The sequence below is a fragment of the Alosa sapidissima genome, chromosome 21, assembly GCF_018492685.1.
Source record: "Alosa sapidissima isolate fAloSap1 chromosome 21, fAloSap1.pri, whole genome shotgun sequence".
NCBI lineage: Eukaryota > Metazoa > Chordata > Actinopteri > Clupeiformes > Clupeidae > Alosa > Alosa sapidissima.
Genome location: NC_055977.1, coordinates 25,686,521 through 25,706,520, shown reverse-complemented (window position 1 = coordinate 25,706,520; position 20,000 = coordinate 25,686,521). Strand labels below are relative to the sequence as shown.

Sequence of the window (20,000 nt, the reverse complement as noted above, 5' to 3'; positions counted from 1 at the left end):
AAACCTGTGATGAAGTGATATGGCTGTTGATATTAGAAATGCATAGTCATTGTCTGTTTCCGAGAACTTCAGAATTGTCTCATCAGGTCGGTGCCATTACTGTAGAGAAAAAGTACATTTGACAGTCTGATCTTCAGAGCTCATCTTAGCGGAGCACCGTACCTCATTTGTGGCTTTCTGTGTAGTCGGATTGAGTCTCTCTCCGGTAATTTAACAGGAAGGGAAATCTGCACTTACGGTCTGAATTATGAAGTTAAGATGAGCCTCACTGGGTTTGAATTGAGTTCCACTCGAGACGGAAGCATCAGGAGATGATGGTGGTGAATGTTGCCTCGGGCTGTAACAGCAAAGATGAGCATCCCTGGGAGCTGTGGAGTAGAGGACTGTTGTTTTGTAATGTGTGTTGAACACTGAAACATACATTTATTGCTAGCGTGGCGCTCATGTGTAATGATTTATTAATAGATTACAGAGTTATTGCCTTCTTAACAGAAATGAACGTGTGTGTCTTGACTTTACATTCAGGTGATAAGACACTATTCGATCCATATATTGCTCTTAATCTGTAATCTTCATGTTTGATATTGTTTAATACCATAAAGAAAATCACTTACAGAAATATCTCTTTTGTCACATAAATAGTATAATTTGTGAATCGTTTCTCTGCATATTTACTCGTTCTAACCATACCATGTTCATTTATCGTCAAATCAAATCAAGCTGGTCTGGGAGATTCCCCACATGATCCACAATGTAAGTTGTACACAGTATGTGGGTAATCATGTGATTAATCAGTGGGGTTATCAGTACAAGAGAGCAATACTCCCTTTGCGGCAGCCTCCATCACAATATACACGGATGGCCATTCCTTTATCTCACTGGGGCGGCACGGGTCTGATGCTTTGGACACATGCGTTTGAATGGCTCACACAAATATGGGCAATGCGAGCGAAGATCCTGAAAGGGGAAGAGATGTGTCACTCCCGCTGGGTGTTGTATTCAGCAGCATGCTATCATGGCTGATGGCGTATGCTTTTGTGCACAAAATGACTGCCAACAGGTGCTCAGCTCCACAGGGTGTATTTTTCAATATAGCAATGCACACCTTCAGGGCAATTTTAAGGAAAGGATATTGAAAGTGGTCTCCATTTATTATATTAGATTTGGGAAGATAAATCATATATTATAATAAATAATTAATTTAGTTTGCTCATATTTGTATTAAGTGCACAGTGGTAAGGAAAATAAGTTTCCCCCTTTTACCTTTTTTAGGCCAGCCCACCTTTACTGATCTGGAAACTCTTAAAACAATGAAGGCCTTCACCAGACTGTGTGTGTGCGTGTGTGTGCAAATGTGTGTGTGTGTGTGTGTGTGTGTGTGTGTGCGCTCGTGCGAGTGTGAGTGTCTCTTTCTCCCCCAGCCTTCGGCCCTGAGATTAGCCGTAACCGAATCCCTCCCCAGGCAGACAGTGTTCCTGTAGGTCACCCACAACGAGAGCACAGGCCCCGCATTATTACCTGCACTCGCTTCCATTAAAGAGCTTCTTAGAATTCCAGTCGCTGGGGCAACACCCACTCCACTCCCCCTCTCCACCCCCACAGCCTCGCCCCTAAACCAGGCCTGCTGCTGACCCTCCTCTCCTCTCTAATGGAGGACGGAGAACAACAGACTCAGCCTGACCTGGTCCATCATCATTATGCGGCCTTGGTTGAGACTTTCCAGAGCCACAACCAGGGTCATTCAGGGCCAGGCAGGGTTTTAGGCAGGCAGACGGACAGACGGACAGGCAGGGCAGGCAGGGCAGGCAGGATGCCCTGCTGTGCTCCCCAGTCCATCCTCATCTGGGTTTCAAATGCAATTTGCTACCTGGAATAGAGATGGGCTCTTTTATTTCATTCATTCAGTCAGTCATTCTTTCAGCAACATCAGGTGCACTGCATAATGGAGGCAGTGGGATTCGGAGAAAGGAGGGAGAGAGAGAGAAAAAAGGCTCATTGCCCACAGGGAAAGTGGCTGTAGTGGAGCTGAATGGCACCAGGAACCGCACCAGGAACCATACCTGGAACCTTTTTACCAAGAACCTTGGCACAGGAGACCTTTCCTGAAACATTTTCAATTGGAAGCTTTTGTCTTGGACATGTCAGAGCTGGAACTAAATGTATTTTCTTACTCAGTGGAGTTCAGCCTTTTCGTCTACAGTGAACTTTACCGTTTTTTTTTTGTCTTAAATTGTGTGACTCCGAACAGGCAGACTGCAATGTTTTTTTCCCAGACAGCTGTGTCCAGTCGTTTCTTCTCACCCTGTGCAGTCGGCCGGACCTTCGGTCATCTCTAACTAAGTGCAGGAGCTTGTGATGAGCCCTCAGGGTTAAGATGCTCACAGACAGACATTTTCTCCAGCCAAGACATCACACTGCCAGAAGGAAGTGAGTGGTGTGTCAACCAACATTAGCCGGCTCTCCACTTTTAATAAACACTGTAGAGTGAGATGGAGTGTTTCGCTAATTAAATGTCTTGCTTATTTTTTCACTTCACCACGGAAGATAGAGTTTATTTAAATTTAAATGTGTTTTAGTTGAGGAGTTCTCTATGAAGTAGTGACATATTTTGTATATAAGTGTTTATCTTGTCCTCCACTGGTTGCTTTCCCTACTTTTTATCATTCTTGTCCTCTGATTCTGTGTCCTCTGACACACACACACACACACACACACACACACACACACACGCATAGTTAAACACACACACACACACACACACACACACACACTTTCGAGTGGTTGTGCTTTACTGCTTGACTGTTTCATGATGGCCATAATGTCTACGTCTGATGCAGGGCCATTTATCTGAGTGTGTGCGTGTGCGTGTGCGTGTGCGTGTGCGTGTGCGTGTCTGTCTGTGAGTAAGAGTTTGCACGACAGAGGGAGAGACAAAAATGAGAGATGGAGGAAGTGAGAGGAATTGAGAGAGAGAGGTGGAGGGTGAGAGATGGAGAGAAAAAGAGAGAGAGAGGGATGGAGAGAGAGAGAGGGATGGAGAGAAAGATGATGGTTCCAGAATGTCTAAGAGTAGCTGCTTCTTGGAGGATGATATGTAGCCTGTGCTGCAGAACGAGAGTCTATGAGGACTGAGGTCTCATTGCCTCCCTTTACTCAATTCAAACAAAGTCAAACTAATTACCCTTCAGCTAAAAATACTTCAATTCCTGTGTTTTACAATGGTTGTACGATCAGTGTTTTTATCAGTAAAACAATTTGTACTGACTCCGGGTGTTCCCAGGAACTACCTGGCCTGTGAGTGCAACTGTAATGTAGTGATTACTAAAGCCTGTAGTGCAACATGTCCAGCCATGGTTGGCTGTGATTGTTAGTGTCATGGTCTCACGGTAACTTCCCACAAGTGCTTGTATCTGGTCAGACTAGCCTTACAGAGTCATGAGTGTATGAGAATGTATATCTAGACATGACCACATGGGAGTGGATTACTTAGAGTGTGAAGAATATTTAGAATATTTTAAAACAGTCAGTCACCTGGTGAAGGCAATGTTCATGAAGTCTTGCAGATAAAAAAAAAAAAAAAGAAAATGGCAAAAATGATAAGTGCACTTGTCAAACTATGGACCGTTTTTCAAAGGAAGCACAGCGAGCTTTGTTCCTGTCGATTGTGAATGACATTTAAAATCACCTTTTCAGCGAGTCATCGCCAGGCTTTGTATTCCTGTCATGGCATGCCAAAGTTACATCTAGTCCTGTGAGACCGCAGTCAAACACAGACATCTAGAGGTGACGGAGTTGCTGGTCCGAACTTGTGTTGACAATCATGCTGGGGCCACGTGTTGCACTGCATTAATTACTGCTCTTAATTGCATGGGCCTGAGTCACCACCACATCAGTAACTTAATTTATTAAGTGGAATTCACTGGATTAATGTGTCTGCCGCAGCGTCCGTGTGCAGGACTGTGGCGGGAGGTGACCTTGATGAGACGGACGTGGTCCCACTTGAGCAGAATAATTACCTCTAGACGCTGACTTTGAATGGCAGTTGCTGTGAATTTCATTTCCTTTCGTTCAGCCCACAAAAAGCCCAGTGTAGAATATGGCAAGGCGAGACTATGTGTATAGCTTTTTGCTTTGCACACAGAGGCAGTTAAAACCACACAGCAGACATCTGAAGTGTTCTATCAAGTCTGAAAGGTAACCTGCATGCTTGTCTCTTTATTGTTTTTTGTTATTATGATTTCAAGTGATATAATCCCTTATGAGAAAAAGTTATTATTAATAACTTTATTATTAAAACCTTTTTTTATTATAGTTTTCTTCACTTTGAGTCCTTGTATTAACTTGGATAGGTGGGCACCTTATTGTGTGGCAGAGCGTGTGGAGAGATGAGAGTTCTATGTTGTGTGGAGGGCGGGGTAGTGATGGAGGGGTCCATCACTAGTGCGGGGTAGTGATGGAGGGGTCCATCACTAGTGCGGGGTAGTGATGGAGGGGTCCATCACTAGTGCGGGGTAGTGATGGAGGGCTCCATCACTAGTGCGGGGTAGTGATGGAGGGGTCCATCACTAGTGCGGGGTAGTGATGGAGGGCTCCATCACTAGTGCGGGGTAGTGATGGAGGGGTCCATCACTAGTGCGGGGTAGTGATGGAGGGCTCCATCACTAGTGCGGGGTAGTGATGGAGGGGTCCATGGCTCAGGCGATCGGCGTCGGGCACTCGGCTCGTGTTTCAGGCCTGTCGACCAGGTGACTGCTGTACAGTCCACCTCCACTTAAATACAGCAGAGAGCGGCTGTTCTGGGCTATCTGGAAGAGACACTGGCCAAGAGGGCTCTCTGGGTCAATTAGTGTCCACGTGTCTCTTCTCTCTTCTCTCTTTCTTCACCCTCCTCTCTAGTGTGTGTGTGTGTGTGTGTGTGTGTGTGTGTGTGTGTGTGTGTGGGGTCTGTGTCGTGTATGTCTGTGTGCAGAAAACAAGAGGATGAAGGAAATAAAAAGGAAGACTATAATAATTAAATGTGTAATATGTATGAACATGAGGTGTGTTTGGGAAAGTTCTTCCCTGCTCCTTCCCACTGCTCTTACAGTATAATCTTGAAAGTAATCTCTTTTAATCTTGACAATTAATCTTGAGGCTGCTAACATATAACAGGCATATTCTTATGGAACAACAGGTATAGCAAGGTGCTAAAGGCCTTGGGCTTGATACCTGGGCTCTGAGTTTAATAGAGCCCAGGTATCAAGCTTCACACAAAGTGACTTTGTGTGAAGGCTATGACTAAGTGAAAAGCAGTTAGATTGCTGTGTACTTGTGCTGGCATTGCTGCCCGAGTCTGTGAAGCTTTGATAGTATGTAGTTTTGCATTAGTTTTGCCTACATTGCAGTAGTTTTGTTTTGCAGCTGCTGAGCCCAAGACAGCCACTGCGGCCTCCAGAGGTCTTTATAGAATTTATGTAGCTCTGTTCCTCTCTGTTCCGCACTGTGTTCTTCACTTTGTTCCGCACTGTGTTCTTCACTCTGTTCCGCACTGTGTTCTTCACTCTGTTCCACACTGTTCTTCACTCTGTTCCGCACTGTTCTTCACTCTGTTCTGTATTGCAGTATTGCTGCAGAACAGCATTTTTTTGTTCTGAAATCTACAGCTATTTCAAGGCCAGCATTCTGTGCCAGTTTGGCTGGATGTGGATTTCTCTCTCTCTCTCTCTCTCACACACACACACACACACACACACACACACAGGCAACAATACAGGCAAATTATTCAGTCGATAGGGCACTTACACAGCATCTTGGGTCTATACTACACGGACTAGCCTCCTTTTAAAAATGGGAAGCAACCTGGGCTTGATACCTGGGCTCTTGAGTTTAATAGTAACTAACAATACTGGCACTTTGTGTAAAGGCTGTGACTAAATGAAAGTAAATGCACCTTTGACTTCAGTATCAGTTAGATTGCTGTGTACTTGTACTGGCATTGCTGCCTGTGAAGTCGAGTCTGAAGGCCTGTGAATCTCCATATGGAATTGAGGGAGATGTGGCTCTAGCGTGGGTTATATATGGCGGTAAACATCTTGATAGCTGTGAAAAACGTGGGAGTGTGATTATAAGAGGGAAATATCAGGCTGCTTATTTCTGGGTTTTTGGCAATGTTTCATTTGGTTGGCCGCTTTCACTGAACATCCCGTCAGTGAGCCTCAGTAGCTAACTACCTGGGCTGTGAGTTTATTCCTCACCACTAACTATAATTACACCATAACCCCAAACATTGTGTATTCAAGTGTGCGTAGGTGTGTGTTTGTGTGTTAACTCATTGTAGTGCTTCACTGTGTGAGTTCACTTGAATGGAGATCGTTTTAAAGGACTCCCTTTATTTTGACCACTTTCTCCCCGCACCAACGTGTGCCAAGGCTCTGTGCGTGTTCATCATTCAGATTGAGTGAAATGTAGGTCACATCGCATCACTCAGCCAATCGCTCTTGGCTCGTATTAGGAAAAATCGATATGGAAATATCATAGGGTGAGCAGGTTTACTTTTGCAACCTCTTCCTTTTGTAAATGAGAGAGAGAGAGAGAAACGTATCAGCTGAACCATAATATCATCTGTGTCATATTTCACCGGTAGTGCTGCAGTAGCTCATTTGTTTCTGTTAATATTTCGAGAGCTGGACCATTAGCTAAATGGGATACATTGTAGCTGAAAGCGCCACTCTCATCCCTCCTCCATCTCTTTACATGGGAGAGGAGGAGGACCATGTGTGTATTATAAACTCAATCGAGATGTCCATACATCTGCGGATGAAGGATGCGGTCAGCGCTGTGTGTAGCCTTTGCTGGATCCATTCATATTGCACAGGCTCACAAAGTAACCCTGCTATCCATTCATTTATAGCATCGCAAATAACCCAGATCCTGCCACAGCAAATCTGTTCCAGCTGGGGAAATACGGTCCTGATGACGTAATGGTACAATTATAATCAGCTGATTTTACACCATATTCTTATATGTGGTCTGTGTTCACGATTTTGCAGAATTTCATACAGCTTTACTGTTAATTTGACATGCTTTGGAAATAGTTTTGCCAACCTATTTGCCAATACTGTAGGTGGTAAATAGTTTTTAGTTGGCCTAGGCCTCTACTGAACTGTACCTCAATCTGCATAGACCTCTGAAATTCGCCTACAAAAAGGACCCAAAGCTGCCATCTTTGCCCATATAAGGAAATATGGATCTCCTTATAATTTTTTAAAGTATATTTTTAAAGTGTATTTTTGGGGCTTAAAAGTATATTTTTAAAGTATATTTTTGGGGCTTTTTCATTATGACAGAGAGTGAAGAGGCAGACAGGAAGGAGAGAGAGATGGGGTGGGACCAGGAAATGACGCGGGTTGGACTCAAACCCGGTGGGCCACTTTTAGGTCTTTTTGGGTCCTTTCGGCCCCAGTCTGACCCAGATCCGGCCCAGATGCTGCTCCTGTCCCAGGTGTCACCCTGCTGCAATCTGTCTGTCACACAAGTAACACCAGAGGGAGACAACATAGACATTCTTAGTTTGTGGTTGTCAGATAAGAGAACTAGACCAGTAGGCTATGCATAACTGCTCAGTTGTTTCAGCAATGTTTGTCACACTGTGTTCCCTCCCATTTGTAGCAGTCATGTCGCATCACTCTGCATTGCCATAATAATAGACCTCTCGTCTATTTTTGTACCTACTTGTTGAAACCACAGCCACTTGATTTTTAGCTCGCAAATTTTGCAAGCTCTCATTGAACATTAATAGCAACTGTCTTTGTTTCTCTCCTGTGTTGCCCTTGTGACCAAGGCATTACTCTGATGCTGATCTATAAACTGCGAGTGGCTCTCATCGTGGAGCTATCTAGGCTACCTCTGACTATGGGGTGATTCATACTACATGGTAGTTACATTGATTGCTGAATGTGGATGACGGAAGCAAAGACAAGACCTTGGAGACTTCAAGGGAATTACCCACCCCAGCACGCTCGCTCAGAGCAGACATTTTAGATGCCCAGTCACAGATTAGGAATGTGGCTTCAGAGGAAGCATTAGTGAGTGGGTGGAAAAGATCCCGCTGTGCGTCTGACCCCCTTTTGCGATCAGGGCAAGGTCAGCAAAACATTCAGACAAAGCTTAAGACACCCACAGCTAGACATGGAAAAAAAGAGATTTAACCCAAAACAAATTAGCGGGGGAGCGGGGGCAAGGATGACACAGACAAGCAAGAGAAAGATGCATGGCGCTGTATGACCAAACTAACAGTAGATATTAATCATCATTAGAGCCCTCATCGATCACTGTCAACCTCGGAGCCCTCCACCCAATGGAGATGGAAGTTTTAATCGAAGCCCATCTGCCTCCCAGGTGTAAAAGGTTGCAGTGTAGGGGTAGTGGAGGAATGGAAGTTCTGTGAGTTTAGCTATGGTGTCAGACAGCGTACTATGACAGTGTTACTTTATTGATGTCTCAGAAGGTCCTTGGCTGTGGCAGAGGATTGGGCAGATATCGTTAAGTGCCTTCGGCAGAAGACCATGTTTAATTGAAGTGATGGTAAAGGGAGCACTTTGAAAATGGGAAAAATGAAGTGAAATGACAAGGACATGTCAGAGGAACATTTGGGTGACATTTAAAGACTCCCCTGGTCTCTTTCAAGTGAGAATTTGCAAGTTCTTCTCTCTGCTTTGTCCTTTGTCTGAAAGTATATCTCCCTCCCACCCTGTCTTTTTCCTCTGATCTCTCCTCTCCTTTTCTTTCTCTTCTTTCCTACTCGTTCTCTCGCTTTATCGTTCTGGCTAATTACCACCCCAATTCACCTTCCTTCATTTTGTTCTCTCTCTCTCTCTCTCTCTCTCTCTCTCTCTCTCTCTCTCTCTCTCTCTCTCTCTCTCTCTCTCTCTCTCTCCCTCTCTCTCCTTATTCCTTTTTATGCTCCTTCCCTTTCTGCCTTTCTCTACCCATCTCACCCCCTTTCCTTTTCTCCCCTTTTTGTCTCCCCCCTTCTCACACTCAGTCCTCTTTCTTTCTTTCTTTCTTTCTTTCTTTCTTTCCTTCTCTCTCCTTCTTTCTTTCCTTCTCTCTCCTTCCTTCCTTTGCACTCCATCTTCTCTCCTCCCTCCTTACCACTCCACTCCCTCCCTTCCTCCCTCTCAATCTCATCCTCTCTCCCTCTCTCTCCCTCTGTGTCTTTCTCTCTCTCTCTCTCTCTCTCTCTCACTCACTCACTCCATCTAATCCATCCCTCACACAAACTCCTCTCTCCTCCCTCCTTGCAGGTGATGTCCCAGGCCGAGGGTCAGCAGAAGAGCCTGATGCAGTCCATCGAGTCCCTCCCCGCCCGCGGGCCGCTCACCTGTCTGGACCAGGACCTCCTCCTTCTGAAGGCCACCTCAGCTGCCACCCTCAGCTGCCTGGGGGACTGCCTGAGCATCCTCCAGCAGAGCTCCGGACACGGACACCACCAACACCACCACCAACCCCATCACCAGCACCACCAGCAGGGCTCCACCCCCACCACCACCAGGCCTGGACCCTCCGCCCGCGACCCACCCTCCGGTGAGTCCGCCCTGGGCCCACCCCTGCTGCTCCCCCTGGGGCCCCCGGACCCTGGGAAGGGCCCCATGGAGGTAGATTGCGGCCTCTGTCCTTCCCTCTCAGGACCGTTGCAGCTGAATGTATGCAATAAATGTTGTTGAAAGTGCATGTCGGCGTTTTTTGGTGGTTTGTGTTTGTTGTTTGTCATCATCTTTTGTTATTGTTGTTGTTGTTGCTCCTGCTGTTGCTGACTTGTTTGTGTGAGTTGTGGTTTTTGTTCCATCATTGTTCCCATGTTATTATGTCTTTATATCGATGATCTGTTTTATGCTCCATCCATTTCCTGTGTTGTTGACTCAAATGTTATAGATTTGCCTGTGTTTATGTGTAACATTTGTCAACGCTGTTTACAACCACAAGTGGCAAGCCACTGGTATGTCCACATAAGAATATTGTGTGTGTGTGTGTGTGTGTGTGTGTGAGAATACAGAGAAAAACATGGGGATTGAAGAAATGGAGGATTGAAGACATTGAGAGTGACTGTCAAAAGATTTCCTTACTATGCACTTAATTCCCAGAGTCAAGATAATGTCATGCCAAAGAGCTTCACAGAGGTGCCTAACGCCAAAACAGTCAAATGCCTTGTAAACTCCTCCAGGTGACAAAAACAACAATATAACAATAAAATAAGATCCAATAAAAACCTTTCAAAGCAAACTTCCTCCAACCAAAGGCTGGCTGTCTTTCTGACCTTCACTGGATCTGACGACTGGGAATCGGGACACCAGGAGTGACAGGACTTTTGAAGAGTGCTTCGAATCATGCAGGAGGGTAAGGTGGTTTTAAAGTGAAGTGAACGGTATTTAGGCGGCGCTTTTATCCCAAATCGACACAGATTCTCAATGGTGGGTACGGAAAACGAACCCAGGCTGACCCAATTGTCGGGCGACAACACTACCCACTGCTCCACCATGCCCACGGGGGGCAGGGGGTGACCACCTCACACCACCTCTCTCTCCACCCCCCCCCCCCCCCCTCCCTTCTGCCCCTCTCTTTGTCTGTATCTGCAGTCGCCTTGCCCTGCATGATGGGCAGAGGCTGTTGTGGAGTTGGACCGCCCAGCCGCAAGTATAAAAAGTCCTCATCGTTCCGCTGCCTGCGCGGCGCCTCATGCGTGGACTCCTCCGCGGCCGAACCCGAGACCTTGCCCCGAATTCACCGCATCACTTCCTCTTCCTAGCGCTCTGCACTCTGCGTCCCTTGCCTTCGTTTGCAAGGGAAGTTGGCAGAGGGGGAGAGGGTGAGGTGCGGTGAGATGCCAGTGCTGCCAAGCTGGCGTGTGGAGTGGTCACTGTGGCATTCAGGGCTAGTGTCGGACTTTAGTCTCCTAGGATGGTGTTGGTCCTGAAAGCCATGGTTCCCTCCCGCTCCCCAGAGTTGCAGAACTGGACGGTCATGGTCTGCTCCTGCGTACCCCCCCCCCCATTGCATGGCAGGACCAGGACGGGCATACGGTTCATAGAGACCCTCCCGACACTAGTGGATGCAACACAACGCACCGCAAGGCCCTGCATTGTGACTTCAGTACGTCCCAAACGCTACTGACGGGGAGCATCTCTCCTCCTGTTGTGCGCGCTTCTCCCTAAAGCATTACTGCCGCAGAGAGAGGGTTTCTTTGGCTACTCCTTCTCGCTTGGCCTGAGCTTCTGGTCAACCTGCAGTGTTACACGATATTCCCCTTCAGTGGAGATGACCGTCCATTAAGGAGAATAGAAGCCGGGGCCAAGAGAGCAGAGTATTTTTGTTTTTGTTTATTTGTTTGTTGGTTTGTTTGTTTGGGGCTAAACCCTGAATGCTTTGAACGGATGTGGGACCAAGCTGCGTGGCTCTGCCAGTGGCACTTAGGGAAGGCTGTTGGCATGCTATCGCCCTGTTATTAACTCAGAAGAGAGCCCAGGGGGATAGGTTTTGAGGGCTCGGAAGAGGAATGGGTGGGATGAGGGGGGGTCTTCTGGTCCATGCAGCTTGCGTAAAGGAGTGGAAACGATCTGAAAGGTAACTCCAGATCAAACGCTTTTGCCGTCTGTGTATATGGTATCTGCATGTGGTGTCCATGTTTGATCTGATCTGATCTGGATTGACCAAGCTCTCTCTCCACATGTATGCGACTTGCATGCATGTATGCTGTGGCACGGCTGTCCTCTGCCTGGTGTGGTGTGTGTGTGTGCCTGCTACTCAACTCTGATCACCTGGTCAATCCTGTTTTGGAACAGATGGGGAAAAAACACAACCATACAATCCAAACATACATTCCAAACAAACCAAGCATTCCACACAAATCAAGCATTCACTTTGTAAAGGTTGTTAAATATGATCAATAGCACCAACAAATGTGCCACTCGAACTACTTCAGACACCTTCAGGGATGGATTACTGCACAGGCCTACCAGGCCCAGGCCCAGGGGCCCGAGAGGTCAGGGGGCCCTGAAGCCCAAGCCTTTGCATGGAATCATTGCCTCAATATTAACAAATCAGGATGTAGGCTATGAATCTGATTGAATTTAGTATTGGCCATCCCCAAAATGCACCAGAACACAGGAAATCACATTAAACAAATTAAACATTTTCTGGGGAGGACCCCCAAACCCCCCCTCCCACATAAGCAACAATTAGTGGGGGGCCCTTAATACATCTGGGCCCAGGGGTTCATAATCCGCCCGTGGACACCTTGTACTGAAAGTTAGATACCTGCTCTTTACAATCATGTATTTCAGGCCTCTAGACATATTTCAGGCTGATCTATGTAGAACATCAAATCAGCTGATGGCTCCACCATGGTGTCCGGCAGTTTGTCAGGACTGACACCATCTGGGCAGACCTCAGGCCTTCTTAGCAGATTGCCCCTCGCTCATAATGTCAAGACATTTATGCCTTGAATCAGTGCAGATTTACACAGACAGTGAAGGCTGGCTGGCTGGGTGGGTGGGTAGGTGTGCTTTTTTTGGGCAGCTGAGATCGGGGTGAGTTGGTGTCTTCTTGGCTGCACTCTATTTAACAACATCCTGTATGAGTTGAGTGGTCGAACTGTTGTGGTGACTATTGTTTGACCCAGAAAGAAGGCTTGTCTCGTTTGTATCCTAAGGCTTATGTTTCCAGTTTTTCTAGAATGTAGGATATCTTTATCACAGATATGAACCCAGTACAAAAGCTATTCATAACTGTGTGAAGAACACTTAACTAAGAGTCTCAACACTGTACACATTATCAAAACTGAATGGAATGGAAGTGTGAATTACATCCACAGTTTAAAACATCTAATTACAGGCCAACTTCACTCAAGTGAAGTCAGTTCATAAAACCCATTTAATTTGCACAGCAGTACACAAAGTTATATGCACTTAACAAAGCATTATGGATTTTTTGTCTAAAGCAGTGGTTCTCGAACTGGGGCTCGGATCTTAAACTGGGGGTCACAAAATGATCTATAGTCTGGATTAAAGACATTTTTCTAAAAGTTTTTAGGCAAAGGCATAACATAATACCTTTGGTGTTGACATAGTCTATCTATGAGAGAAGACATTTTCTGTCGCTTCCAATGCCCATCTCGCAACATTTCGAAATCAAATTCCGCCGGTTAGAGAGAATGGGGTTGCGAGACTTGGCCCATGTTTTTTGGGGGGAACCACTGGTCTAAAGGACCATTCACACCAAGAACGATAACTAACAATGACGGCAAAAAGCATAGCTCATAATAATAAGCTGAAGCGATATTTTCCCCCATTATCATTCTAGTTATCGTTCTTGGTGTGAACAGCCCTGCAAACTAGTGATCTACCCACCCTGCCAACCTTACACTCACTAGTGGACAAGTGGCATTGACACACGTGTGCGTCACATGCCCATATTCCATCTACTGTAAATGAATTCAAAGATACTGAAAGTGGCTGATACTGAATGTAGTTGCTCATTAAAAAAATGTCAAATTTAAGCAGTAGACTCACATGCATCAACCTGACTATATTAAAAGACTAAATGACTCTTTTGTGTCAGTTGTGAATTGGCACGTCCGAACAATGTGGAAAGTTCTGTGAGTGCTTCCGAGTTCCAATGTCTAGTTACAGTAGGTGGTTCCTCTGTTAGGTGATTTCTCAGAATCACTCCTTTATCGAGGTACCGGTTCTTCCTCTACAAGCTCCTGCAATATCTGGGTGATGGGGGTGGGAGGACTGAAGCAATCAATACCCAATCAATAACCAATCAATGCACTCTACCAGGGTGGATGTAAGTCCGAGACCTGGGCAAAGAGCAATGACCTCTCATTGATCCGGGAAGGCATTGGTAGTACTTGACTGACACTTCTCCTTCTGAGAGTGTATGTGTGTGTGTGTGTGTGTTTGTGTGTGTGTGTCTGTGTGACTTTGACTCTCTTGCTGTTTGTTTTGTCCATGTAGATTGTCTCCCGCTGTGGACTGTGCCCAAATCTCCGTCAGCAGAGAGGCTGAGGAACGGAGGTGTGACCCCACTGTGTTCGGCCGAGCCCTCTCCCGCCCTCCAGAAGAAGGACCTGCCCCAGAATGCTCAGGTACAACTTCCTGCTTCCTGTTAGGGTATTGTGGGGATTGTAGTTTTTGATGGAATTTGTAGGAAGTGGATGTCTGGTGATGGAAAATTTGGTGCTAAATCTGATCTGAACCTCTGCCTCTTGGTTTATTTTTCTTCCATTTTTCATTTTATTTTGTTGGTTGTGAAGCCTTGTCAGGTTTGTTTATCTGCAGACTGGGTTCAGCGTGGCTGTTGGTCTTGGCTGCAGTGTCTGTGTTATTGCAGTGTTTTCAGCGAGACAGGTCCTCCACATGACTTCTTCTGTTCTCAGGACTGCTATTCAAGAAGCTAATGCACAGTTGTGATGAGGACTCTCTCATTGTTCTTTCGTTCTCTGTGTGTGTGTGTGTGTGTGTGTGTGTCTGTGTGTTTTCATGTCTTTATGCCCCAGTTAGCAGCATATGAGTGAATTGAAATAGTCTCAGCCAAGCCAAGCCCACACCAGGCTTGTTTCCCTTAGTGATATCCACTCTCACATCCCGTTCAGACAACTTTACCTTGACAATTCTGAAATATGTTTGAGTCTGAGTTACAGCCCGAAGATGGCTGGAGGTCTTTTGTAAAGGCTGCTATCTTTATTCTCAAACATGTAGTGCAGACATCATTATAAGCTGGCCTGCTGAGCTGGTGGGCTTTCTGTATGGAGGATGTCAGGGAAGGGAGCGAATGACTGAGGTGCTGGGTGGGTTTGGAGCAGCTGCCTACTTTGTCTGTGGTTATCCTTGCAACTGTCAGGACTGAAATAGCACCCTGCACATAGCTTTCATGTTCTTGCTTTTTAGTTTGCTTTCATGTTAGCTGCACACTTGCTGCTTTCGTGTTAGCTGCACACTTGCTCCTTTCGTGTTAGCTGCACACTTGCTGCTTTCGTGTTAGCTTCACACTTGCTGCTTTCGTGTTAGCTGCACACTTGCTGCTTTCGTGTTAGCTGCACACTTGCTGCTTTCGTGTTAGCTGCACACTTGCTGCTTTCTGGTTTAACAGTTTTTGCTAATCAGTTTTTCTCCTAAATCTCCAGTCTGTACAGTGTTTTTATATTCTGTTTTTATCCTTCTCTTCTTCCTTTTCTCCAAGTTACACATTTGCTCTGTTTTGATTAAACAGTTTCCTTTAATCACTTTAGGAAGCAAATCCTCTTAACCCCCCCCCTCGCTAGGTTAGTCATGCAGCTCCATGTTCTCAGGGAAAAAGTTCCTAACGTTCAGAGCGGTGTGTTGGAAAAGTAGGTCAGAGAGAAGGGAGTTTAGCAGAGACTGTTTCCCTAGAGAAGGGGTTTGTGAAAGTGCTTGTGCAGAGCCTGTGATATCATTGACTATGTCTAGACTCTTAAATGCCAGAGATCCCTGAATGTGACCGGTGTGTGACAAACGCAGCGTCTGGGAAAGTCTTGAGATTTTGGTAGACTCACAAATGTGGAATACAATTGCTTCAATTACTTTATATGGGAAAGTGTGTGTGTGTGTGTGTGTGTGTGTGTGTGTGTGTGTGTGTGTGTGTGTGTGTGTGTGTGTGTGTGTGTGTGTGTGTGTGTGTGTGTGTGTGTGTGTGTGTGTGTTGTTGAAACACAGATGTTACAGTTCATTATGTAGTCGAACAGTTGCTTGAAGTAGCTTGTGTGTGTGGAAAAATAGTCTATCATCATCATCAGGCACACACAAGCTACTTCATGAGGCACATATTTCCTACAGTAAATCATTTCTCAATGATGCAACAAGTGAGAGAAAGAGAGAGAGAGAGAAAGAAAGAGAGAGAGAGAGATCATGAATAATTGATTATCTGGATGAACAACTTAAATTGATGTAATTCATACCCTACTTGGGCAATTCTCAATGTTTCAATATTTCACTCAGAGGTTCAGTCTGTCCAAAAAGCACTCTCGTATACTTACCCTGGCCCTCCGCCCTCCTATGGCACCCACCACACCCTCCCTCCACCATCTACCTCTGATCTATGTCTCTGGCCATTTCACTGCGAGACACAGCCATGTAATGAAGGGCAAAATGTGGAGTGTGTGTGTGTGTCTGTGTGTGTGTGTGTGTGTGTGTGTGTGTGTGTGTGTGTGTGTGTGTGTGTGTGTGTGTGTAGTGTGTGTGTGTGTGAGGGATTGGACGGTTTTGACGCATCCCCCATATTTTACACTTATGCATGTAATGATATTTGGCAGTCATAATTAGAATTTTTATTAATAATAAATACACGAACAACGGAAAGTTGTCCCCCACAGAACAACCGAGGAGGTTATTACGAGCCTGTCAAAGGCAATGCAACTCCCCGTCACATTTCTCCATAACTGACACCGATATTAACAGTGCTCGTCAGCCGTCAGACACTTCCAATATCGCTAATTACAATCCTCAGAATAGTTGTGGAGAGCTGGGGGGCCTGGGCAGTAACATTGGCATCATTGTGTTCAGGGTTAATGAGAAAGCGGACCAGACAAATAACATTATCACCTCAGACTTGAGCATTATTAATGGCGTGATGACATTATTCCCATAATTCATAGCTTATGGCCGGGTCTGGTGAGTCTGGACACGAAGTGGATCAGAGGAGAGGGGGGCAGCAGCAGGTGTTCTCCCAATCTGTCCAGGGAGTCTTTGGGTAGTAGGTGATTATAGCATCAAGGTGTCTGTTAAAGCAGGTATCTCAACCTTATGAGAGTCTAACTTGGGTCACTGTTTTCCGTGAGTGCTGATAAAAATGCAGGTCTGAGAATAATCAGGTGAGGTGCACCAAGCGGTTGTGCTTTGTTTGGTGAACACATGAACCAGGTGACACCTGCCTAAAGTTTATGTGTAAACAGATAAACAAATGAGCTATACATCGAGTAATCAGCACAGACGTTACAGGCGAGACCTTGTAGAGATCAACAGTGATGTGCAATAAACGTAAGGCCCTACAACAATCAGTATTGGTGATGGTGCTGGCTATTGCGCTCTCTGTGTCTATGTCTAGTGTCAGTAGTTATTGTTGTGTGTTGTACATTGTACTGTGCTTGTCTTGTTGCCGTCCTGTTGCTGTCTGTTGTTCATGGTAGCAAATCAGTTTCCCCTTTGGGGATTAATGAAGTTCATCCAATCCAAAACTGTCACTGTCATGAAACTGTCATTCAGCACTACTTTTGTCTGAGGATGTGCTAAGAAGTTTCCATTTTCTAGTAAAGCCGAAGTTTCACAGGGTCGTGTGCCCTTGGAGAGATGATATCAGCACTCAACTCACGCCACGTCTCCAGGGTGATAAGAATGGCGATGGCGGGGCCGTGCTTTGGCATTTTCCTCGAGACGGCAGTGCTAGCGGATCCGTCAAAGCTCATTATTCCGGCCCTGACACAGATGTTCTATCCCTTCTAATGACATTCGACACTCTCATCAATTCCTGTATTGTCTGCCAGAACTCTCAAGATGGGCTGAGAGTTTGTCATAGTACTCATGGACTTTAACATTAAGGAAGCCGAGGCTATATATTGGAAGAATGGAGGAAAATGCGGACTAGACTGGCTTATAGACCGAGAGATTTAAGTAATCTAGTGTAATGTATCTGATGTAGTTTGGAGTCCATTTGATGAAAGGGAGAGGCTACGTGAGGTGCTCCGCAGTGATGGAATGGGGCAGGCTACTGAGGCTGTTTCCTTCTAAGATAATATGATGTGACTGCCATCTAGTGTCAGGAAGAAGTTGCTGCAGTATTAATCAAATGCTCTAGTTTAATTTACCCATTTGCTTTAACCCCAGATATCATTTATGGACCTAGATTTGAAGCCATTTGTTTGGATAGTTTTCTCCCCTGTCATCGATACTGTACATTCTGTATATATTCTCCATTTAGTTTTAAATGGCTTTCATTAAGGCATTTATTGATAACACTCATGACTCAAGAGTAGCCTAGTATGCATAGGCTAGTAACAGTTAAAGTATGAGTGTTTATCTCTATGCACATGCTGATATAGGGTGAGAGTGTGCATGTTGGTTGATATATGTGATTGAGCTTTATGGGTTGTCTTGTGTAAATGGATCTTAATGTTCTTTGTGTGTGTGTGTGTGTGTGTGTGTGTGTGTGTGTGTGTGTGTGTGTGTGTGTGTGTGTGTGTGTGGTGTGTGTGTGTGTGTGTTTGAGGGAGAGAGTGTGTGTGTCTGCATCTGTAAGCATGCTTTTCAAGCATGTTTACTTTTGGTTGCGGAATCATGTTTGTATTTAGAGCCATGCACTGTATACATTATCATCTGATCAATGAGTGTCTGCACTCACTAATATACAACAGAAAAGCCATAACTGGCAAGTCTCCAAAGATGGCAACAAGAGGTCAGTGGGATCGTGTTGGCCTGACTACTAATCAGACTCTTGGCTGGGCAGGAGATTGATTCAAAAAATGTGCGGGAGGAAGTAGAATTAGGTCTTGGTAGGAAGACAAACTGGGCTCTCGATCCAGGAATCTATAAAGAGACATTTCATCTACTGTTGAGTTCAAGGACGTGAAAGATCAAAAACGCTTCCATGTTTGTGGTTATTGATGATGGTGGCAGTTTGAACAGAAGGTGTTCAGTATTGAGACATTCTCTCTTTCTCTTTCTCTGTCTCTCTATCAAAATTCATGACGAATAGGTTAATTGTATTGCCAAAGCAGCAATTGTGTGTGTGTGTGTGTGTGTGTGTGTGTGTGTGTGTGTGTGTGTGTGTGTGTGTGTGTGTATGTGTCTGTGTGTACGTGTGTACATTACACCACCATCTCTTTAACTTTTTGCACTTCTCAAACTGCACCAGCAGAGGGCACCAATAAGCTGTTATAATCGCCCACTATCTCACAAACGTTCACCTATCATCATCTTAAGGGTGGATTACTGCATTGCTGTTTTTTAAGGTTTGTAGTCATTAAAAGAGGTCAAATGTCTTTGGACAGTTGTTGGACAAAACAAATAGCACAGTATGTGTATCCTACACACACACACACACACACACACACACACACACACACACACACACACACACACACACACACACACACACACACACAGCCTGAAGGGGCCCCTCTCTGCAATTCTGTCCCATTCAATGCTGTAAATACTCTGTCTGTGTGTCTGTCGGTCTTATGTGAAGTGCAAATTCTTTTGGCCTCCTTTCAGGACTCTACTGGTGTTGTTTTGACTGTGTGGAGATTTGATATGACCCTGCGAAACTTCCTGGGGTCTGTTTGGTCCATCTATGGTCCACACATACACACACACAACACACTCAGAAACAGACACACACACACACACACACACACACACACACACACACTCCCTCTCTTGCCCATGGTAGTATTGGCACTGAGACTGGCTCTCTGGTACTCTCCAACCTGTGTGACCCACCCTCTCTCTCCCTCTCTCTATCTCTCTTTTTCAACATCCTCCCTCTCCCCCTCTCCCTCCATCTCTCTCTCTCTCTCTCTCTCTCTCTCTCTCTCTCTCTTTGGGGTGTTCTAGAGAGTCTACTAGATGTGGAAAGTGGGGTTATGCCTGCCTGTCTGATTGGTTTTCATGACGTTATGGAAACCAAGCGTATGTGTGTGTGTTCAATATTACTCTACCAATGCAGTAATTCAGTGTGAGAATTCACTGGTGTGTGTGTGCGAGTGTGTGTGTGTGTGTGTGTGTGTGTGTGTGTGTGTGTGTGTGAGAGAGAGAGAGGTCACTACCTAGTTTTACATGTTTACATGGTTACATTCATCACTTACACGTTTTCAATACATTCACAGTCATTTAACAGACGTTTTTAGACCGAACAACCTGTTGTTGCCTTCTGTACAACTAAACATGCTTCATTAGTATGTGCTCAATGGAACCAATGCTTTTGGTGGCATATCCAGACTCTACCAGTGC

General features: G+C 45.4%; 1 protein-coding gene across 2 annotated transcripts in view; it reads left to right on the top strand.

Moving 5' to 3' along the window:
- Positions 1-20,000, top strand: part of LOC121695987 (oxysterol-binding protein-related protein 10) — a 76,580-nt gene that overhangs the window by 39,663 nt on the left and 16,917 nt on the right. For both annotated transcript variants that reach the window (XM_042077255.1, XM_042077256.1), the window contains 2 exons: positions 9,285-9,564; positions 13,995-14,125. In XM_042077255.1, coding sequence (XP_041933189.1) covers positions 9,285-9,564; positions 13,995-14,125 — 411 coding nt within the window. The remainder of the gene's footprint in view (positions 1-9,284; positions 9,565-13,994; positions 14,126-20,000) is intronic.